This window comes from Melozone crissalis, unplaced genomic scaffold (assembly GCF_028551555.1).
Source record: "Melozone crissalis strain CALT ecotype California unplaced genomic scaffold, PUWL_Pcris_2 ptg000029l_1, whole genome shotgun sequence".
Lineage (NCBI taxonomy): Eukaryota > Metazoa > Chordata > Aves > Passeriformes > Passerellidae > Melozone > Melozone crissalis.
The window spans coordinates 16,991,730-17,013,427 of record NW_026535807.1 but is presented as its reverse complement, the minus strand read 5'-3'; the positions used below and the strand labels follow the sequence as shown (position 1 = coordinate 17,013,427).

General features: G+C 56.4%; 4 protein-coding genes across 6 annotated transcripts in view; 1 reads left to right on the top strand and 3 right to left on the bottom strand.

Annotated features, from left to right (window-relative positions):
• The window catches only part of RNF123 (ring finger protein 123), a 48,405-nt gene extending 42,444 nt beyond the window's left edge, over positions 1-5,961 (top strand). For both annotated transcript variants that reach the window (XM_054280696.1, XM_054280697.1), the window contains exons 36-39: positions 4,606-4,748; positions 5,082-5,176; positions 5,276-5,361; positions 5,465-5,961. In XM_054280696.1, coding sequence (XP_054136671.1) covers positions 4,606-4,748; positions 5,082-5,176; positions 5,276-5,361; positions 5,465-5,564 — 424 coding nt within the window. In that variant the 3' untranslated portion in view covers positions 5,565-5,961. The remainder of the gene's footprint in view (positions 1-4,605; positions 4,749-5,081; positions 5,177-5,275; positions 5,362-5,464) is intronic.
• Positions 127-3,092, bottom strand: AMIGO3 (adhesion molecule with Ig like domain 3). Its single transcript, XM_054280698.1, has one exon. The coding sequence runs from the start codon at positions 2,841-2,843 to the stop codon at positions 1,317-1,319; it is 1,527 nt and encodes a 508-aa protein (XP_054136673.1). The 5' UTR covers positions 2,844-3,092; the 3' UTR covers positions 127-1,316.
• A 37-nt stretch (positions 5,962-5,998) lies between the features above and the next one.
• GMPPB (GDP-mannose pyrophosphorylase B) lies at positions 5,999-8,208 on the bottom strand. Its single transcript, XM_054280699.1, has 8 exons — positions 8,034-8,208; positions 7,888-7,968; positions 7,766-7,814; positions 7,056-7,357; positions 6,901-6,979; positions 6,679-6,806; positions 6,315-6,497; positions 5,999-6,188 (listed from the first exon to the last, which is right to left on the bottom strand). Exons 1-8 carry the CDS (start codon positions 8,160-8,162, stop codon positions 6,057-6,059), a joined length of 1,083 nt encoding a protein of 360 aa, XP_054136674.1. The 5' UTR covers positions 8,163-8,208; the 3' UTR covers positions 5,999-6,056.
• An 874-nt stretch (positions 8,209-9,082) lies between these two features.
• IP6K1 (inositol hexakisphosphate kinase 1) overlaps positions 9,083-21,698 on the bottom strand; it is a 36,674-nt gene continuing 24,058 nt past the window's right edge. Inside the window, exons 4-8 of one of the 2 annotated variants that reach the window (XM_054281121.1) lie at positions 16,829-17,146; positions 14,433-14,643; positions 13,620-13,804; positions 12,100-12,275; positions 9,083-11,275 (exon numbers count right to left, since the gene is read on the bottom strand). In XM_054281121.1, coding sequence (XP_054137096.1) covers positions 10,766-11,275; positions 12,100-12,275; positions 13,620-13,804; positions 14,433-14,643; positions 16,829-17,051 — 1,305 coding nt within the window. In that variant the 5' untranslated portion in view covers positions 17,052-17,146 and the 3' untranslated portion in view covers positions 9,083-10,765. The remainder of the gene's footprint in view (positions 11,276-12,099; positions 12,276-13,619; positions 13,805-14,432; positions 14,644-16,828; positions 17,147-21,698) is intronic. The other variant, XM_054281122.1, reaches the window with a different exon arrangement.

The following is a 21,698-nucleotide window of genomic DNA, read 5'->3' as shown; positions in this document are numbered from 1 at the left end:
GGAAGGCAGCGTAGGTGAAATGAAGGGGGGGTTCCATCTGCAGGGAGCACCAGGGCTTTGCCAAAGGCAGTCCCAAAGGCAGTGCCCATCCCTGGTGGTTTCTTTCCCCTGCATCTAAAGCCTGTTTGTTCCTTTCGGGGTCTGGATGTGCCCTTTTGTCAGTCAGTGCTGCTCCTTCCCCAGCTCCCAGGCATCATTTAGGGGACCTGCCCTCCCAAGGACAAACCACTGGGTGCTTCTCTCTCACCAGCAGCACACCAGCAGCACATTTAACTCCCTTGCCAAGGCCACCTGAAGGCCATTTGATGGGAACAAGATGCTCCCTGTGCCAGGCCTGCAGGAATTCAGGGCTCCCTCAGCCTCCCACCGCTGTGCCCGTGAGCTGCACACTGCTGCAAGGGCAAGGAGACACTCAGCCCAGCGTGAGCTTAAAAAAATAGGCATTTTTATTCCAATGGAACTAGAGAATTACGGCCCAGGAGAGGGGAGGATTACTCACATTTATCGATAGGCTGATTGGGTTACTGCCTAAATAGCTGTGCTCGAGCAGCGTGTCCGCCTCAAGGAGAAGCAGCGGGGAGCGCGTGGCGCATCGGGGACCTCGGTGTCCTTGGTGGCACTGAGCAGCGCGGGCTGGGGCGCTGTGGCTCGTCACCTCGTCCTGCCTGGACGATTTACAGCTTCTCGGGAAGCAAAAGCTTGGAAGGTTTGCTTGGCTGCGTGGCTGGTCGGGCGCTGAGCTCCATCCCTCCTGCACGGCCATGTCTGGGGAGGGCTGTGGGGATGTGTACCCCCTGTTTGTGACAGGGTCACAGTCCCCTGCTCCCAGCCATCACATGCTGATGGCGTGTGCTGGGAGAGGACAGTGGCATCACCAATCCTGAGGACCTGGCATGAGCCAGGACAGTGTCCCACTTGTCACAGCTGTTCCTTGGCCTGGGGGGTCTGTGGCAATGGTGTCAGGTTGGGCATCTCATGCCTGTGGACATGACAGACCCCCAGGCCTGGTGTCACACTAGGGAGGGCAGGTGCCCAAATGAAAGGGTGTTTCTCCAGCATGCTGGGTTCATCAGCGTTACCCATGTGCTAACAAGGCCATTGCCAGCAGATTATGCAAGGTGCTCGTGCTGGGCACCAATGTGTCCGTGGCCCAGAACCCACCAGGAGCCTGTGGCTGAAGCAGTTGTGGGTGATGTCAGTCAGTCCCGTGGGTCATGGTTAAGCCAGGAGCTCGGGATGCCCAATAATCCTGATCTAGCAGCAATGGAGCAGACCAGCTCTTGGGAGGCCTCGGCTCTGCTCCCAGCTCTGTCCCACTAAGACACAATGGGGGTGTCAGAAAAGACAGAGCTGATGGACTCTGAGTCCGACTTGAGCTGCAGGACCTTGGGGTGCTTGGGGTCGGGGAAGTCCTCGCCAAGGGCCAGGCGGATCTTGCCGTTCTGCGCCTCCCTGATGGGCTCCAGGAACACGACGTGTTTGTTGGCGCTGGCCTTGCGGTGCGGCCCGTCGGTGGCCGGGGGAGTGGTGCTCAGGATGGAGGACTGGGCGCTGCACTCCTGCGGGGGGCTCAGCGGCGCCGGCCGCCTGCAGCAGCCCAGGCAGCGGCACGGCGTCAGGTACAGGTAGATGATCACCAGCACCAGGCTCACGATGCAGCCCAGCAGGGTCGTGAGGCCAGTGCTGAAGGTCTCTCCAGCTGCCTTGGGGTAGAGGACGGTCACGTTGAACTCGCACATCCTGCTGAAGTTGTAGGGGCTGTTCATGGCCAAGCCCACGTAGACCCCCGAGAGCCAGGGCTTGGCTGCGGCGATCCTCAGGCTGCCGTTGCGATAGACCTCCAGGGAGCGATCGCTGTTCCCCGGGTGTTTGATGGGCTCGTGGTGAGGGGTGATCCACATGGAGGTGCTGGCAGCGTGGGGCAGGCTGCTGTTACTGCTGTTACAGGCGAGCAGGACGGGCTGGCCCACCACCACCTCCAGGTGCGAGAGGTGCTCGTCCTCGGTGCTCGCCGAGCAGTTCTCAAACATGTCTCTGTGCTTGAGGAACTTGATCAGGGATCGGGGCACGTTGTCAGACACCTTGCAGGTGTGCTCCTCTGAGAAATCTTTCACGGAGCTGAAACCTCGCTGATTCCAGCGCTGAAGCATCAGGTAGAGCTGGCAGCTGCACCTGATGGGGTTGTTGTGCAGGTACAAGCCATTGCCGACGTTTTCGGGCAGAGCTGCCAGCACCTCCACGGGGATGCTGCTCAGGCTGTTGGAGGAGAGGTCCAGCGTGCGGAGCTTGTGGATTCCCAGCCCCTGCACAGCATGGAAGGGGAAGGTGGTCAGGTTGTTCCAGCTCAGGTAGACTTTCCTCAGATCGCTCAGCTTGGCAAAGGCGTTTTCATCCACCCGCTTGATGTGGTTGTCGTAGAGCAGCAGCTCCTCCAGGCTCACCAGCGCCTCGAAGTAGTGCCTCTCTACAGCTTGCAGGTGGTTGGAGGACATGTCCAGGTGCCGCAGGAAGGAGGCGTTGTGGAAAGCCCGCGGAGAAAGGTCCCGAATCTGGTTGTGGCTGATGTGAAGGGCCTCGAGGTGCGGGAGGGCGGCCAGCCAGTGGTCGTGGAGTTGGCTGAGGGCGTTGTGGCTGAGGTCCAGCGTGGTGGTGGTGGGCGGCAGTGCCTGGGGCACCCACCGCAGCGTCTGCCGGCTGCAGCTCAGCAGGTCGGAGGTGCAGATGCAGGTGTTGGGGCAGCGGTGGGGCCGCGGGGAGGCTCGGGGGGCGCACAGCTGGAGCAGCAGCAGGAACAGCTTTGCCACCCACGGCCACACCGAGTCCGCGGTCGCCGGCGAGGACATTGTGGCGGGCAGGAGCCTCCGTACAGCCCCGCGGCACGGCCAGGCTCGATGAGACGCAAGAAAAATCTGCCGCCGTCTTTCGTCTCTCCCCCTGCGCTGCCTTGGCTCTACCGAGCATCCACAGGCGCCCTTTTGCACCCCGCGAAAGAGGATCCCGATTCCAGCCGTGAGGCTTGAGGAGCCCCAAAGGGCGGCATCGCCCTGCCCGGCCGTGCCGCGGCTCACCCGAGGCTGCCTCGTACCTGCGCTGCCGGGGGCCGGGCGCCGCCGGTCAGCACCGGGGGGCTGGGGCGCTCGGGCTGTGTCTTTGTCGGGCTGGGCGGGCGCCTCGCTGCCTCCCGGAGCTGCTCATCCCTGGAGTGCGAAGTTTCTCAGGGCTCAGCGCCGCCGGGGAACATCCGCACGCTGCGACCTCCGGGGAGCCTGGTCCGGCTCCGTCCCGGGCAGCATCTCCGGGAGCTCCGGGAGCCGGGAGCGCTCCTGCCCCTATTTACGGGCGGGCGGTGCGCGGCGAGGGGGCCGGGCGGGATCTCATTGGCCCCGGCGCGGGGAGTGGTGGCCCTGGCCCGGTCCCTGTCCCCTTCCCTGGCCGCGGCCCTCCCTGCGGGTGGGCAGAGGATGCGCAGCCAGCACCGACCCTGCGTGGTCGCTCGTCCCCAGGGGAGCCGAGGACCATTGGCCGTACCGATGTGCGGCCGCCGGGGAGCTGAGGATGGGGGCTGTAATCCATAGAGCGGCTGCTCCGCCGCTGCCCAGCCGCTTGCAGAATGCTGGAATAAACCCGTCACCTCTGGGAGCCCCTCGTGTCACATCCTGCACCAGGCTGCGAGTGGGGATGGCGGTCACCCCCCGCCCGGTGCTGCTTCTCTGCCAGCCGCGGTCCGTCCTGCTCCCCAATCCTCATCACCCCACGGGCTGGGGACCCCCCAGCACCCCCGGCCCTGCGGTGGGCAGGGAGGCTCAGCCCGGCGGGGTCCCCACGGCAGAGGGGGTGCCGCGGGCTGCTGACGGGGAAGGAGTGGCCACAGGGTGAAGGACACGCAGGAATGTCATTATCCAGAGCTCAGGCGGTTTAGTGGGAAGAGGAGAGCTGGGGAATTGTTTTCCATTAGGGCAGCAAAAAGCTAATTTGGCGGCTGCGGCTGCTGCGAGTCAAGGGGCTGTTAACCCCCTGCGCCCTGGCTCAGCTTGTGCTGACTGGCTGCTCCCTTGCCCCTCCTGCCACTGGGGCTGCTCTGCTTGCCCCTGGGCCGGCCACGGAGCAGCTCTGCTCCTGCCAGGGACTGTTACCAGGCACTGGTGCCCGAGGGAGACACTCATTAAGGCGACCTTCATCTGTCCTGGCTGTGCCCACTGAAATCAGGGAGGGCCGTGACTCCTCCCTCTTGGGGGGACCCGTTTGCCCTGAGCGCACCCTGAGCTGTCCTGTCGCTGCAGGAGGGCCCCAGCCCCCGTGTGAGGCTCTGCAGAGCATCTCCCCTGATGTGCTGTGACCAAGGGCAGCGCTGGATTCCTCAGCTGCCCTCCCGGCTCAGGCACTGGCCCGAGGGCTGCAGCCTCAGCAAGTGCTGAAGCACTGCATCGATCCAAGCCTCTGAGTCGGGGTGCCAGAGGGGGAGGAGGAGGATGAGGATGGCTGCTGCTCTTTGGCTGCATCTGAGCATGGACCAGGGGGAGACAGCTGTGGATGCTGGTGGGGGAGCACAGGGGGGTTGTCTGAGCTCTGTTTTGGGGGTTGTCTGAGCTCTGTGTTCCCCGGCAGGACCGAGCGCGCCACGGCGGTGCTGCTGGCAGATCCCTGCTTCCAGCTGCGCTCCATCCAGTACCTGCTGGGCCACGCCGAGCCCTCGGCCCTGGCAGCAGCTGCCCCGGCCACGGACAAGCGCCACTTCTCCCTGCACACCTGTAAGTGTTGGCACTGCTCTGGAGCTGGGCTCTGCTCACCTCCCAGCCACAGCTGGGGAGGGGGAATGGGGCTGCTGGTGTCTGTGTCCCCTGCAACATCCCAGCCCTTTTAGGCTCTGGGGACAGGTGTCTATGCCTTCCTCCACTACTCCATAAGCAGCACTTTGGATGGGGATGTATCCAGTGCCAGCCATTAGTTCTGCCCTTCTCAGTGTCCGGTGCTCTCTGTCCTGCTGGTCCCCAAGGGCAGCTGCAGCCCCTGTGCATCACTCAGCAGCCTCAGGACAGCCTGAGGGTCCCATTCACCCCACAAACACCCACTTTCCTCCCCAGACACAGAGTACATCAGTACTGAGGAGCTGACAAAGGTGGAAAAGATGCTGAACCATCTGAGTGAGGAGTCCAAGCAGGCAGCTGCAACCACACTGGTGAGTCCTGCCCCTGCCCCAGTTCTGTCCCAGTCCTTGACAGCAGGCCTGAGACACGGGATTTTGGATGGCCCTGCTAACTCCTGGTAACCCCCACAGCCCACCAGTGAGGAAGACCTGTGCCCCATCTGCTACGCACACCCCATCTCAGCCATCTTCAGGCCCTGCTCCCACAAGTCATGCAAGTGAGTAGCTCCCATGTGTGACCTCCACCAGGATGATTCCAGCCCCTGGCCCTGCCCTGTGCCGTGTGGGTGGGGGCTGATGCTCTTTCCTCCTCTGTCCCAGAGCCTGCATCAACCAGCACCTGATGAACAACAAGGACTGCTTCTTCTGTAAGGCCACCATCACAGGGGTGGACGACTTCACCAAGCCAGCCAGCTCGTAGAGCCCAGCCCCACGGGCTCCCCCAGCGGAGCGGGGCAGCCCCCCCGCCTCACACTGCCTTCTCCCCAAACCTTGCCCTGCTCAGGCTGTGGCACCCTCACCCAGAGGGTCAGGAGCCAGCACGGGGCAGCAGCGTGAGGCGGGAGGGCTGCAGGGTGGGAAAGGCAGGTGCCCAGCAGCCTCTCTGCCCCAGGGGCCGTTCTCAGGGAGGGGAGCCCAAGGCCTCGGCTCTGCGGCAGTGCTGGGAACACACGGCAGCCCCGGGGCCAGGGCAGGGGGCTGGGCTGGGCATTTGGGCTGTTAACTTGCCCCTGGCTGGGGGCTGACTTCATGAAAAGCAGCATTAAATTATTCTTCCTTATGTGGTGCCCTGAAAGATGGGAAAGGGAAGGCCCCCGGTGTTGGGGCTGCACTCAGGTGATGCTTAACAGTAAATGGAAATATAAATATTTAATCCAAGGAGAGCTGGGAGCACAGGGCCTGCTGGGGGCTGCTACATGATGATGCGTGGCTCTGGCACAGACTCGGCGATGGATTTGTGTGGCAGCACATTGGCCCCGTTGAGGTAGAGCTCGTCGTTGACGATGACGTCCTCGCCCAGCACAGTCACGTTCTCCATGCGCACCTGCCCAGAGAGGCCCTGTCACACCCCTGGGCTCGGGCTGCTGCTCCTGCCTGCAGGCACCACAGCCCGAGGAGGTGGGAGGGCAAGAGCTGAGTCCCCATCCCCTGCAGGCACCCCTGTCCTCACCCACTGCCCCACGGAGCAGCTCCAGCCCACGATGCAGGACTCCAGCCAGGAATGGGAGCGGATGCGGGCCCCTTCCAGCACAGTGCAGCGCTTGATGCGCACCCCGTCCTCCACCACCACGCCGGCCCCGATCGTCACGTTGGGGCCGATGACACAGTTTGCCCCAATCTTGGCACTGGGGTCCTGGAAGGAAGAGGGCCCATGCCAGGGTCGGAAGGGCAGACAGCTCTTGGCATAGCCCATGCCACTTGGCCAGCCAGGGGAGAGGAGGGCACAGCTTGAGGATGGCAGCGAGGACAGTGGTGGGACAATGCAGAGAGCTCATGAAGTGCCCGGGGCTGGTGTGCTGGGGGCTGGCACTTACCACCAGCACATTCCCCACGACACCGGGCCCTGAGTGCAGCTTCTCGGGGTGCTGAGCCCGCAGGGCTTGCAGGTACATGCACATGCCCGTAAGGAAATCCTTGGGCTGCCCAATGTCCATCCAGAAGCCTGTGGGGACAAAGCCACGGTGACAGCCCCCAGCGTGAGGGTGGCAGCGCAGGCAAGACCCCCAATGCTGCCTGCACTGTGCACAGGGCCTTACCCTGTAGCTCCATGGCGTAGAGCTGCCCGTCCTGTGCCATGGCTGGGAAGATCTCCTTCTCGATGGAGGTGGGGCGCAGCTGCGAGGATGGGGCACAGGGCTGAGCAGGGGGCACAGCCCCTCAGCCCGGCCCAGCCTGGCACCCCGGCTCGTACCTGGATGCGTTGCAAGATGCCAGGGTTAAATATGTAGAGGCCAGCGTTGATCTTGTTGGACACAAAGACGCGCGGCTTCTCCACGAAGCGGCAGATGCGGCCGGTGTCGGCCTCGCACACCACCACGCCGTACTTGGCCGGCTCCTCCACGCGGGTCACCACCAGGGAGCCCTCGCCGCCGTGCTGCCGGTGGAAACGGGCCAGCGCCGCGAAGGGGAACTCGCAGATCACGTCGCTGTTGAGGACAAAGAAGGGCTCCCCGTCCTCGGCCAGCAGGTCCCGCGCCAGCGCCAGCGGCCCCGCTGCGCGGCCGTGAGTGAGGCCGCAGGGACAGGGTGAGCCCGGGTCCTGCTGGCCCCACCTCTGCCCGGCCCAGCATCCCTCCCCAGTCCCCAATCCCTCTGGACCCTCACCCGGCCCGCTGTCCCTGATCCTGCCCATGTCCATCCTGGCATACCCCTCCTGATTCCCCTGCTCCTGCCGGCCCTACCCACCCACAGTCATGCTGCTGCCCATGGTGTCCCACTGCCGGTGTCCCCCAGCCCTACCCACCCATACCCACCCTCATGCCCACGGTGCTCCCTCCCAGCATCTCTAGCTGTGCCGTATCCATCCCGGTGTCCCACCCTAGCACCCACCCTGCTGTCCCTGGACCTCCTCCATCCCGCCTGCGCCCGCCCTCCAGCCCCAAGCTCCCGCCCGAATCCTACCTGTGCCCAGCGGCTCCTTCTCGTGGGACATGGAGATGCGGATGCCGAGCTGCGGGCACAGGGTGAGCGGCGGGACAGGCCGGGTAACGGGGGGAGGAGGGAGGACACGGAAGGACTCTTACCCGTTGTTCCTGCTCCCGCATAGCGGCCTCCAGCGCGTCCGACATGTAGCTCACCGCCAGCACCACATGGCTGACGCCCGCCTGCGGGAGCGCGGGTCAGCCGGCGGCGGGGCGGCCCCCGCGCCCCCCGCGCCCCGCGCCCCCACCTGCCGGAGAGCTTCGAGCTGGTGGAGCAGCACCGCCTTGTTGCAGAACTCCACCAGCGGCTTCGGCCGGCTCAGGGTCAGCGGCCGCAGCCGCGTCCCGAAGCCGCCAACCAGGATCAGCGCCCGCATCCCCCGCGTCCCGCGTCTCACGCCAGCGCCCGCACCGACACGTCAGCGCCGGGCGCACCGGGCGCGTCACCGCCGCGCAGCGCCGCCCCGCCCAGGCCGTGCCTCCGCCGGGCCCTACCGCCCGCCCGGGTCCTACAGCCCGCCCCGATACACCGCCCCGCCCGCCGGGCCCTGCCTCCGCCGGGCCCTACCGCCCACCCCCAGCACACCGCCCCGCCCGCCCGGGCCCTGCCTCCGCCGGGCCCTACCGCCCACCCCCAGCACACCGCCCCGCCCGCCGGGCCCTGCCTCCGCCGGGCCCTACCGCCCACCCCCAGCACACCGCCCCGCCCGGCCCCTGCCTCCTACCGCCCGTTCCCGACACATCGCCCGCCCCGCACACTCCCCCGCCCAGCCGGTCTGAAGGCCCGCCCGGGGCCCATGGCCGTACGGCCGGGTCGTTGCTGCAGCCACCGCACCCTGCCCGGGGCGCCCTCGGGCCGCAGCAGCCACGGGGCGACCCCGATGAGAGGAGAGCAGCGGCAGCGGCCGCAGCGGGCGGGGACGTTCATCCAAACCCCCTAAATCCCACGGTTCACACGGCGGGAGAGGCAGGCACGGCACGCCGCGGACAAAAACAGATCCTTTAATGGTTTTTGGTTCTCTGTGAAGCACAAACAGGGTGGTTATTCATGTAAAAACAAACGGGGCCAAGGCTATGTACAAGCTGTGGAGTCCCACCGCGGTGGTCCGAAGGGAGGGAGGCGGCTCCCACTGAGCAGCGGCAGCGTGGCCCGTCCGTCACGGCCCGGTGAGGCGGGGAAAGGCAGGAATGAGAGCGGGGGACAGCAAGGGGCTCTCCCGACCTGGCTCACCCGAGCACAGCCCGCGGGGACAAGGACATGCAGAGGTGGGCGGCGAAGGGCCACGCAGGGCAGGGCCAGGGAATAATGCGGCTCTTGTGGGTACCTACACCCCTGCACTCACCCAGCCTCGCTGCCTCCTGCAAACCTGCTCCCTGAAAATCCTGCGAATCCCGGCAAGGTAGGGACCCGCAGGAGCAATGAAGTAACCCAGTGCAGGGCAGCGAGCCATGGATAAAGGTCCTTCTCCAGAGGATGGAAGGGGAGCAGCGGCTTGGGCAGGCTTTGAGGAGCTGGGAGACAGGCAGAGAAATGGGGCAGCTCTCCTGTCCCCTTCCACACCAGTGCCACAGACCTGTGCCTGAGATGTGGCAGCCGTGCTTTCCGAGCGGCCTCTGCGCACATGGAGTCGGCACACATGCGACATGCGAGTATTCCCCAAACAAGCATCCCTGAAGTAATTTAAAAAAACCCCAACCCTGGCCTTGTGGGTACACAGGGTCATGGTAATGCCATGGAGCAAGTCAGTGAGAGCAGGAGGGAGCAGCCAGGGCCCCAGCACAGAAACAGGAGCTGAGGTGGAGCACGGTTCGGTCCGGTACCACCAGGCCACAGTATCAAACGTTAATTCCTCATCAAAGGAGGCTGGGGACATTTATTTTGGGAGACACTGACTCCATGAAGCAAAGCTGAACAGTCAGGCAGTGGTACTGAACAGTCAAGACAGTGGCTCTCACTGCTCAGCTGGGTCAACCCCTCACCTGGCCTCTAGAGACCCTCAGGGAGGGGATGGGGATCAGCCCTAAGCCTCAGCCTCCCCTTCCACCGCCTCCAGACCTGTTGGAGAGCAGGGCCTGGGGGCAGAGGGTCCCCGGGGGAAGAGGGCAGCTTTGTGCTGGAGGGACATACTCTGTACTTTACAGGAGGGGAAGGGTTGAAATGGTCCAAAATGCCCCGCTGCAGCTGGGGTCATGTTAACTGCTACAGATACTATTGCTAGCCCACGAGCTGAGCGCTTTCAAGTCAGTGGTCCAGGGCAGAGTCACTCCTACAGAGCCCTATGCCTGCCCATGCCATGCCATCAGGGAGCGAGCAGACCCCAGGCTCAAGCACAGCTCCACGTGTGTGGCATTCCCTCTGGGCCACAGCTCTGCCAGGGATTGCATTTGGTCATTTCATTTCCGTGTTTGGGGTAGATACTCACAGTGCCCAAACAGCAGAAAAAGGCAGCATCAAAAGCAAAGCCCCGTTGGCAAAACCCAGGGCAGAGCCAGCAACACCAAACACAGGGACTGGCACCTGACTGCTCACCGGGGGCCTCACAGACGCTGCCAACCTCAGGCAAGTGCCCTTTCTAACAACTCAGGAGAAATTCAAAGGGGAAGCTCCTGAGACAGAAGGCTCCTCACACCAGAGCTCCAGCCTCATCAAGAGCCCTGGGCTCTCCTACTTTCTCTTCCCTATGTCCAGGTCCTCCCTCCAGAACGCACACATGACGAGCGAAGAACCGGGACACCCGACACCCAGCAGGCACCTACAGAGCCTCCTGCAGAAGGCAGAGCAAGTGCGGTCAGAACCATCCGGGCAGCACGAGCAGTTCTTCCATCCTGCCTCACCTCAGCTCTTCTATCCAAGTACATTTAAAAAACAACAGAGCGATACAGTTGTTTAAAACCAAATTTGTCCGTGTTTTTCCTGTGGTAGTGGGTGGTCTTGTCTGCTCCTGCCACCAGGACAAGAATAAGAGGCCACAGCCCAGAGCTACTGGTTTTCCTCCCGCATCTGTTCCATGATGTTGATGAGGCTCTCCAGCCCGAACACGTAGCCCATGTCGGGTCCGTCGTGCACGGTGGGGTCGTCGCGGAAGCCCTTGAAGGTGCTGTGAGCAAAGTCAATCATGCGCACGTCCACCTTGGGCTGTGCCGAGGAGCCGGGCTCCGAGCTGCCGCCCTCCTGGAGGCTCTCCGGGCCCGGGCCCTCCCCGCGCTTCAGGCGCGCCTCGGGCCGGCGCTCCAGCGGGGTCCCGGCACGGCTGTCCTTGCCGTCGTAGATGATGAGCAGGGAGCTGGAGTAGAAGCGGTAGGAGGCCTGTCTCTCCAGAACCGCCTTCAGGCTGCGCAGCTTGGCCAGGACAGGCTCAAAGAGGTCCTTGCGCAGCTCGATGCCGTTGTGCAGGTACTGGTATAGGGCGTTGCGGAAGCCTTCGATGGAAAGGCCACGCCCGTAGTATTTATTCCTGCATAAGTAATGCCCCGTGTCCAGCTGATAGACCTGGAACACCAAAGAAATTGCACATCAAGTGGGAGCAATGGGGTACGGCCATGCAGAGAGCCCTGAGCTGTCCTGCACACTGACAGGGCAGAGGGAACTCATCCGATCCCCATTATGATTGAGTGGGAGCAGGAGACAGCTCTGCCCATTCCCTGCATCCCAGAGCAGCTCATGGGTGCTGCCCAGGGGCATGCTCAGGATGCCTGAGACCTAATCCTCTTCCAGGACACCCAAAAGGGGCTCACAAGTCCCAGTGCCACAAAAAGACATGACACAACTGACCCCAAGAGTTAAAAAGCCAAGTCTTACAGCAACTCAGACCTATGGCCAGTGATCACATGGCAAGTGATTAATGAGGAGCCCTCATTGCTTCAGAGTCTGTGGGCAGAGATTTGCGTTTACAAGATCTGGTTCCTTCAGCAGGTGGGGAAAGGAGCAATTATTGCACAACAGCAAATCCTTGTGCACAGGCCCAGGCACAGCAAAGAAACTTTTTAACAATCAGTGCAGTATAGAAAGAAATGCCAGACACTTCCATTCCCAGGCATTGTGATTCTAGCTGAACACTAAGCAACAAAAATAATTTTATTAGAAAATCCTCTAACTGTCTGTGAACAAAGGAGCTCTGGACAAAGGAGGCTATCTCAGGGAAAGCAGGTTCATTTGTTTTAGGCTTAGAAATGAAGACAAAAACAGCATGAATGCTGCTGTACCTACCTGCAGAGGGAGGTTCAAATTCAGTGCTCAGCAGGAAACACTAACTGGGAGGCTTAATGCAGCTGTAAAAAGGAAGGTACAGCATCTGCAGCCTGGGGGATCCCTACCTGCATCCCACACACACGCACACCCAAGGTGGCAGAAGTGCTCTGTTCACACTTCTTCATCTGCCGAGCAGCCTTCTCCTCAGAGGCATCATCTCCGTGCTGTCTGGTCCCCATCTTCAGATCAAGCACACAGGGAAGCTTGAAGTGATGCACCACGTTCTCCAGCAGCAGGAACTCTGGGATTTGTGTCAAGGAGAGCTCACCCACCACAGACACCCGAGGGCCACCACAGACAGGGACCTGGGCCAGCAGGAGATAGGGATGGACAACAAATGTGCAAATGCTGGACAATAAATGTGCAAATGCTCATTCTATTTGGTTCATATAGGAACCAAAGAGCAGACAAGACAAACAGCTTGGTGAGCTGAAGGACAAAATCCAAACAGTGGACCCAGACTTTCACAGCTGGGAGGAGGAAACAGCCTAGAAAGTGGAACAGCCAACAGCAGGAAGGTCACATGCAGTTGTACTGGAAATTCAGAGGGGAAACTGAAAAGCAAAACATTGGTGTCAGGAAGGACATAGTATGCCAGTAGGAATTGCTGATCCATTAAGAGAGAGCTTAAAGTCTAATCAAATTAGCCATTTGACCATATGGATAAACAATACAAAGCCCACACACTGAAAACTCAAGGGCCAAGTAATGGCAGGGTTAGCCTGTCCAGAACAGCAGCACTGCCCAACACACAGGGGGGAGCTGGGGAGGTGACAAAGCCAGGAAACAGAACAGCAACAGGAGCCCTCTGTCACCAGCACACAATGGGCAAGCCCCTGCACTGGGGCACAGCACTGAGAACACACCCCAGGCACTCTGTACGCCAACTTGATCCAAAAGGGGAAAAAACACCCCAAAAGTTTGCCCTAAGGAGTCTCACAGGGCAGAGATCAACATGTAAAATCTGAAATGGCAACCAGAGCACAGCTGGATTAAACGTGCAAGAGTGGAACTGTGTTTGGTTTAGAAAGAGGAACTTCATAAAAGTAAGGAAGTGTGCTTAAAAAGGAGAGGGCAGCCAAAGAGAATGACTTCTCTGCAAGTGATGCAAGCTATTTAAAAATAAAATCTGGAGTCTCCAAGCCCACACTTGAGAATTGGAGAAGGAAGCCCAGGCAGTTAAAATGATGAACACAGCTATTAAAAGTAAGCTTGTTTCCATGTGAGGAAAACAGAATCCAGGTGAAACAAAATAACCCTGCAAGCTGGCAAGTTTAGCAAAGGCAGGAGGAGTCATTTGTGAAGGCACAGAAAACAAACCCATCTTCAACCATATGAAGAGGTCAGTCGGACTGCCTGAAGGTGGACTGAGATCTTTAGGGCCCCTTCCAATCCAAACCATTCTATGACTCATCAGTGTCACAGTATGGGAAGCAGGAAGGAACAGCTGAAAGGAACATGTAACTCAACTGTGGCTGAGCACAGAAATGCCAAGGGAGATGCAGGCCTGGCTGCCTCAGGCACAAAGAGGTGAGGGCAGGGCAGCAGCAGCCTGACCCAGCCGGCTGTGCCTCCCAAAGGATACTGTACAGCTTCCTGTCCTTGGACTCAGAGCGCATGCGGCTCAGCTGCTGCTTGTGGCAGCGCAGGCTCCAGGGGTTATAGCTGATCTTCTCGGAGCTCAGCCCGCTGTTCCCATCCAACATCTGAAATGGAACATCTGAGTGGATGTGCAAGTCCACCCTGGGACTCTTCGTTTCCTGGATGCTGCTGGTGTAAAGACAGAACAAACCTGCCGGTTAGAATCCATCAGTTCTTCACACACAACTGTCACATCCTCCTCTGGCATGCAGCCATCTCCTGTTCCTTCTCCTGCTGCACACAATGCAAATCTTCTAACAGCAAATCCTCACCAATACCCTGGGCTGTGGACCCATGCTTCAGGATCTGGTCTATTTAATAGCTCTGCTAATAGAGCAAGCAGGAACATTTGCTCTGGTCTATTTAATATCCCTACTAATAGAGCAAACAGGAACACTTGCTCCTCTGGAAGCTCTGGCTGGGGTGAGGTAGAGGACCCATATTCAAAATACCCTGGGAAGAAGCCCCTGGGTTAATAACCAGGTGGACTGAAGAGTGTTTAAATCTGCTCTGTATGCTTTGGTTCCACATCTGATACACTGCCAACACTTACCCTGTATCAGAAGCATTTCATATGGATGAATTGGTCCTGAACCCAGCAAAACTCCTGACACAGTCTGCAATGCCAAACTCTGCTGGGCTAGCAAGTGCACAAGAGCCTGGCCACCTTAAGGAACTGCAGAACATCCTCAACCAAAGGAGTAAGGAAGAGAGATCTCCCAATATTCGTGCTGCCACTGGGCCCTCCAAGCTTTACCTTTCGGTGCTGTCACCGGCCAGGCCAGGCTTGTCCTCCTTGTGCTCGGTGCCGCTGCTTGACCTGTGGAGGCTGCGGCGCGAGTGCTTGCGCCGTGGCTGGTCCCTCTCGGGCAGATCATCCTGCTCCAGAGCCTCGTTCTCCACGTAGGGGTAGGCCACCAGGTTAATGTAGCCATCACTGTCTCCCTCAAAGCACACAGACACCACACCTGCCAGGGAGAAGCAACGCGTCAGTGCTCCTGGAGGAGGGAATGCACAACCATCATCAACCAAATGTTCTGCAGGAGAGAGGAAAACGCAGCTCACTGAGAAGCAAAGCAAGCCCAGAGCAATGAGAGGGGGAAGCTCTGCCACCGCAGGAAATAAGGACAAAAGTGCAGCTGGTAGGCTGAGGGTGTGATTTATTTCCTTCCTTCAGTCTTGCAGCAAATGTCAAACTGGAGGGAGTCAAGTACAGTCTGCCAAGATGCTGAGGGGAGCAAAGCATGTAAAATAAAATCTGGTTTGTTTGGATAAGTACCTATGTCCTGCAGAAGCGTTCCTGCTGCTGACAGGGATATCATTGGCCAAGCAGGACTGTGCTTTCTCTGCTAAAGGAGCTTTCCAGCATCAGAGCAATGAAGTACAGAGCCCTAAGGCTGAGGTGACAACTGCCACTCTTATCACAAGCCAGCCAGCCTCACAAAAGAGGGATCTGCAAGGGCCCAGGCCTTCCCAGCAATAAAAACAGGGGGCCCTGGAAGCATAACTACCTCTACCAAGTGCAGGCAAGCAGGACCATGTGTCCTGTCCATCCTGCCCAGTTTCACCTTCTGAAGGCTCCTGGAAAGCACCACAGTCCAAGGGAAGTTACAGATCATCACCAGCACAGACTCGGAATGTATCTGGCCAGCCACAGAGCAGGACTGCTGACACTTCAGCTGGGGCTGACATCTTCATTTCTGAGACTACTGCCCCAGCCTGAAAATGAGGACATCAGCCCATCTCCTGATGTGCAATGACAAAATGTTTCATTATCTTGTCACTAGTATTGACTAGCTGCCAGGAGTTTCAAATGACAGATGCCCTGAATCAAATTTCTCACAAACATGAGGAAACCTTGCCCTGCCCAGCTGATGCAGGCCATCCTGTTTCTGTCCTTCTTTTCTCCTTATCTGCACAGGACAATGCTAACAAGCTCAGGTGGCTGAAACACGACTCCAGAATGTCACTACATAAATGCTACTCCAAGTGCTGCCTGGATGTGCCCAAGATACCTCTGTGAAGTCTTACAGTAACATCCAAGAGCTCAGACAGAAAATATCATACCCAGTGCTCCTCTCCCCCAGATCAGTAGGAAAGATTTCTAGGACTATGAGGAAACTGCACAGGATGAAATCTCACACTGGGAGGGACATGCACATCCCATGCCATTAGGGTGGCAGGAAGTACCTGACCTCAAGAAGACAAGAGTCCATCTGCACTATCAGCTTCATCGGTTTTAAACACACCTCCCCAAGAAAAACTCCCATCATATAGACTCTAGGAATACACAGGCTTCAGTGGGATTTCTGATGGGACACTAGAGCACTGTGTGCCCCCAGAATGGCCAGAGGGTTAAGAGAGGACCCATCTGTTGCAGAATGCTCCCCTCACTCATGACAACTTGTGTGCAGACACCAGGAGGGAAGCTGATCAGGCTGCAGCCAGATGCAAAGGCAAGACCCTGAACAGATGGTGGTCCCAGCTGTCTGTAAAGCCTCACCTTCCCAGTGCCACAGGGAGACAAAGCAGCAGAGGGAACAGGAGCACTGAGCCCCCCAGAAGCCTACCTGCCCACATCACCACCCTGAGCACAAACACACAAGGCTGGAAGCCTATCGAGCTCCTCAAAGACACAGCTGAGCTGCCAACCTCCTACAATGACACAGGCACTGGAAAATTCCACTCCTTCAAAGCAGCTGGGGACAAGGTTGCACCTCAGCACTGGGAAAGCCATACTTCCTGCTTCAGCAGCTTGCTGCTATGGCTCCATAAAAGAGATGGGATGAGGAAGCAATAAATTACGGAACTGGAACGTGCAAATGCTCATTCTATGATCTGGCTTCATTAGCTCAAGGTCAAGGCTGTAATTGACAATAACTTGGTAATAAAACTGCTTCAGTTACACATCCATAACCTTACACTTTGGACTACAACTGTCACACTGCACATTCTCTGTCTAGAAAGAGGAGCACATTCAAGTCAGTGTGCCTCCCAAAAAACCACCAAGACTTCCTCCTTTCCAAGTGCTGCTATCAAATTGCCAGCCCGCAAAAAGGAGTTTAAAAAATACAATATGACCCCAAAAAGGCAGCAAGACAGCAGCAGCTGCAGGAAAATGGAAGGGCAGGTTCTTCAAGGCTGTAACCTCACCTTTGTACTCCGGTGTGAACTCCTTCATTTCTGGGGGCAGGGACTCGTAGAAGCGCTGCTCCCGGGTGATGAGGGGCTTGCAGACGGTGTGGTCGTCGTAGCGCATCATGCTGCTGTGCCCGCCCACCTGGTGGATGAAAGGCTCCAGCAGGACCCCCCGGTCTCCAGAGCGAGTGGCATTCTTGCCATACTTGCCCACTTCCATGGTTTGACAAACACACATTGCGTTGGGCACCCGTTGCACTCCTGGAGCATGGGGAGAGCCACATGGGCTGGGAGGGGTAGCTCAGCACTGGCAATTTGCTTCCTTGCAGTGACCTGAAAGAGCAAGAGATTCCTGTTAGTAAAGGACCACTCGCACTCGCTCCTTGTTCGCTTGGAGAAGTTTATGGTGCTCTGTTTTCTGTTTGTATCCTGCTTGCTCCAGCACGCTCCTCACCACCTCTTTAATCCTACAGGTAAACACACCCTAATTCAGAGGCAGTCCCATCCAGAGCTCCTCCAATAGGATTGACAGCAGACAGGGAAAGGAGGAAATAGAGCTATTTTAAGCCTCCCATCTTTATAAAATATTATTTCCTTCCCTGTTCATTTTATTACTAAGGCAATGCAGCAGACTGTGAGCTATAGCCCACACCTGCCTATCAGTATTGGTGACTGACACAGGCAGTACAAACACTTCCAGAATCTGAAATCCCCTTCTCAAGCCTCTACATTTTTAACATCTAAGTAACTCCTGTTCACCTGCTACTGTCACAATGTTTCCTCCCTTAGTGCTCACTTCTCTTCAGGCACTGACATTACAGATGCAGAGTAAGACAGTCATTCTGTCACTCTGTGTGCTGGAACTGAATGGATTCTGCTCACATTCTCTCCTGTATTACTCTCAGCCTTTCAGGACAATTTTCTAATGCTTTCACAACACATATACACACAACAAGGCCCTGATCTCCAGAGGTAAGCAAGATATACCACTAAATCCAAATGAGATTACAAGTGCTTTAGAAAAGCAGATAGTCTTTTAGTGTTTGCAGAGTGCCCAGCACAGCCACAGGATGATGGAAAAGTAAAGCTGCACAAATTCTCTCAGATGACTTGCCCTTTTTCCAGCTTAGATCACAGCTGCCCCTGAGGCTGCTGGGGAAATGTCACAGGATTTCCTCACAACGATGAGTTATCCAAATGTTGGTACAAGACCCAAGTGGTGACTACAGTTTCCGAATGCACCGAATTTCCAGTTTCTTCACACAGTGTCAGCCAAGGGCAGTAATTTAAGAACTGAGGGATCCTGGAGGCCTGAGCAGGAGACACGGCTCAGGCTGTTCCTCAGCTGGCCACGGGATGTCTCTGCAGCTACACAGCACTGCCAGGCCAGGGGAATTCCGATGAACACGAGCTCATCTCCCCCGCTCCAATTCGGCCATGTCAGAGATGAAGCTCAAGAGATTCAAAAGGAGGGGTGATGATACTTCATAACACGTTTAACCCAATCTAACCCAAATTCCCCACAGCAGGACAATGCTTGTCTCTCCTTGTCTGCTCACTCCTGCTTGCTCTCTTGCCCTGGGTTTTTGGGATAGCAGGAGTGTACGTACATTTGAGTTGAATCATCTCGCTGATCCCGTGGAAAACATTTCCTTTTGTGGTTACATGACCACACCACCACATTCAGTGCAAGGGGAATAATGTGAATATTTAGCTGGCTTTTAAGGCAGGGGTCAGGAAATAGGAGGGGAAAACCCCACAACACAGATAGTCCCTCCCTGTAGTAACTCATGTCAAAGTCTGTTCAAGGCATCCCTCAAACTCTGTCTCCCAAACTCACTCAGAGTCTAAGCTGGATCACAAACAAAAACATGCTGGGGATTTCTCTCCTCCCTCTTATTTGCTTTATCAACAAGAAGAAATTTCAGCAGCAGACACACACGTTTTAGTTGGGTTTAACACAGTTAATATCCAAGAACAAGTGAGGTGCCACCATCTGCAAGAGGTCAGCATTTCACAGATTCCAGACAAATCTTTCACAGACTCAAGTCTCTCCTTCCTAATGCAGTTTCTTGGATTCAATTTCTTTTATTTTGCCAATGACTAAAGCAGAGCTTTCAGCTATTCCAAACAATACAGAGGACAAACTTAACTTCACACCTTCCTGTAGTTTAAACTTCACAGGAGAAATACAAGATTTATCTGTGTGACAGTTGCTGTGCTCAGGAGACATGCACATGATGCTCAGCACTGCAGTCCTCCAAGGGCTGCTGGGAAATGGCCACAAAGTGTCCTGGGCTCACAGCCAAGTACCCCAGCACCCCCAGGAAACCCCAACATGGCAAACTGTGGGTGTGCAGGCTGCCTGGGAGGAAGTGAAAGCCATAAAACCAAAACATTCTGAGGCTGTGACACAAGAGAAGGAGCTGGGCATCAGGTGGGGAGAGTCCAAAGCCAGATACAACTCTCTGCACATGCATCCACACACTCTAGACAAACAGTCCTACAGGCAGTATTTTCCCATGTTCAAGTGAATGTGAGAAAAAAATATTTTGTGGCAAGCAGCATTTTGGAGGCATTTGTAAAGAGGAAGATTCCCATAGGGCTTGAGAAAGAGACACTTCATAGCTCAGATCCAGCTTAGTGTTTTTCATCAAACTAACTCAAAGTAAAGGGTTACTACTAAACATGGACACTATCCACAAACAAAGACAGAAGAATCCCAGCCGTTTCAAATGAATATAAAGCAGAAAACTATTTGAAGTCCTAAATATTACTCACCCTTTGTCTGTTAAACAAAAGCATGAGTTCAACTATTTTAGCTGGCTTATAAAATTCGAAGTCCTTCCAATTAAACTGCAAAACACAGTGCACAGTCTAAGAAACAGCTTCAGGGAGATCAGTTCCTTTGGTATCTCCCACCACCACCACTGCAACTCAAGCAGCAGTGAAACACCCAGGCCAGTTGAGCACTCCCTTCCAACAGAATGATCTCTCCTAAAAAAGACAAAGTCTCCACTGAGCTGGAGTCAGGAAAGGTGGGGGGTGGGGTTTAGGAGCAGAGTTATCTGTGACTACACAGACATACAACCCCCCATATTTCATTATCCTCCCCAGTAACAGACTCTTGCACTGGAACAGAATTTGCTCTACAATATTTACGTCTAGACATCTCTTTGTCAGTGTATCTGCTCCAAGTCTGATCTGCATACCTCACTGTTTAAACACTTCCTGGCAATAAGATCTGTTTTCTTGTAGTAACACATTTCCAAACAAAATTCACTAAGACATCCAAGGTAACTCTGCTCTTCCTAATCCATTAATTGGGGTAAACCCTGTCCTCAAAACCAAACATCACCCTCCAGCAGGGAATACATCCCTTTGCAGAAACAGTGCTGTGTTCCTGAAGATCCAGAGATCTCTAAAACATTACTGAACCTGGCTGAAGACTACAGGTGTCTTACCAGACCAGCATCAGACCCAAGGAGATGCTCCTGCCAGTTCACAGCACCAGAGAACAAGAACAGCAATGTCTCCTCTGAGGGTGCCACTTAAAGGAGACAGAAAAATGAGCCTTGGAGGTCACCACATGACGAGAGGTGACGGCAGGGAGCTGCAGTGCCATGGCTGTGAGAATTACAGCTGAGCACCCCACGATGCTGATGTCCCTGCTCTCTGTAAGCCATCTTGTACAGGAACACTGGCTACGCTTCACGACTCACTGGTGAAGCTACTTCCCTAAATAAAAGGAGAACAAAAGCTTTGAATTGTGATGAATCACATAGCAAGAACACTGCCTGCCCTCAGCAGCTCCCACCGCCGCTCTGACTCCGGCCCCAGGCCCTGCCGTAACCAGGGCTCAGGCAGATGGCCACTGATGGCTCTGGAGAGAGGCCACAGGCAAGGGATAAATACAGACCTCAACGTCACCATGACACAAGCTGGACTTTCCCTGAACAGCCCCAGAGCACTCAGGAGCAAAGCACAAGAATAGAAAATACCAGTATAGCAAACAAGAGGAGCACAGCATTTGGTCAATTGGTTCCTGGTGAGCTAGACTCATTAGCAAAGGAGAGCAGAAGCATCTGTGCTGAAAAGCAGAATTGTTTCTACTCATGCTGGATTGGATGAGGTATGAGAAGACAATCCAGTCTAAGAAAGTAAAAAAAAAGTGTTTCCCACTGTGCTATGAGATCAACTTCCCAGCACAAAAGCAGGTTTGAAACACGTCTGTCTAGTCAGCAGTAAATGGAGATGAGCCCTGGGACCTGGGCAGAGAACACAACTCTCCAGGAACCTGCAGCAACACTTAGGAGGTAACCAGAAACATTTGGCCTTGGTGACATCCAGGAAGCTACAAACTTTCCTAGCTTACTTAAGCACATAGCTTTGAATCCTGAGCCTTCTCATGCATCTTGTCCAACTCTTGAATTACTACCAAATATCCTTTTTGGACAGGCTGCTCTCACCATGACAAGTGTGGCTCGTCAGATTGAGGCCAGGAAGTGGAACACAATCTACATACATGCATCCAAAGTGGAACAGAAGTCTTAGGAAAAGCTGCTCAAGAATGCCAGCTGAGGAGGAGAATGCAAACAGGGAGGAAGTGCAGTGAACAGGGGCTTGGAGAGGACAAAAGCCACAACACGCAAGCTCCACCCTGTGCCATGAACTGAGCCTCCTTCACCAATCCTCTTTCTTCCTCATCAACAGGGCACATATGCACCAACAGCTAAGTATTCACAAGGAAAGAGCCTGATCTACTTAAGATAGAGCTTGTCTGAACCTAGGGAAAGGGAAATAAAATTAAGCTTATAGTACAAGTCCTTAGACATAGCCTGTGTTTCTGGCTCCTAAAGATCTGAAGGAAGACTCTGCAGGCTTT

What these genes read in the sequence shown, in the direction of transcription:
- AMIGO3 (XM_054280698.1), bottom strand. Translation starts at nt 2,843, where the DNA reads ATGTCCTCGCCGGCGACCGCGGACTCGGTGTGGCCGTGGGTGGCAAAG.
- GMPPB (XM_054280699.1), bottom strand. Translation starts at nt 8,162, where the DNA reads ATGCGGGCGCTGATCCTGGTTGGCGGCTTCGGGACGCGGCTGCGGCCG. An exon ending in GCATCTTGCAACGCATCCAG is followed by an intron (nt 6,980 to 7,055) that starts GTACGAGCCGGG and finishes CCATCCTCGCAG; the next exon opens with CTGCGCCCCACCTCCATCGA. An exon ending in GCTGCTCCGTGGGGCAGTGG is followed by an intron (nt 6,189 to 6,314) that starts GTGAGGACAGGG and finishes CTCTCTGGGCAG; the next exon opens with GTGCGCATGGAGAACGTGAC.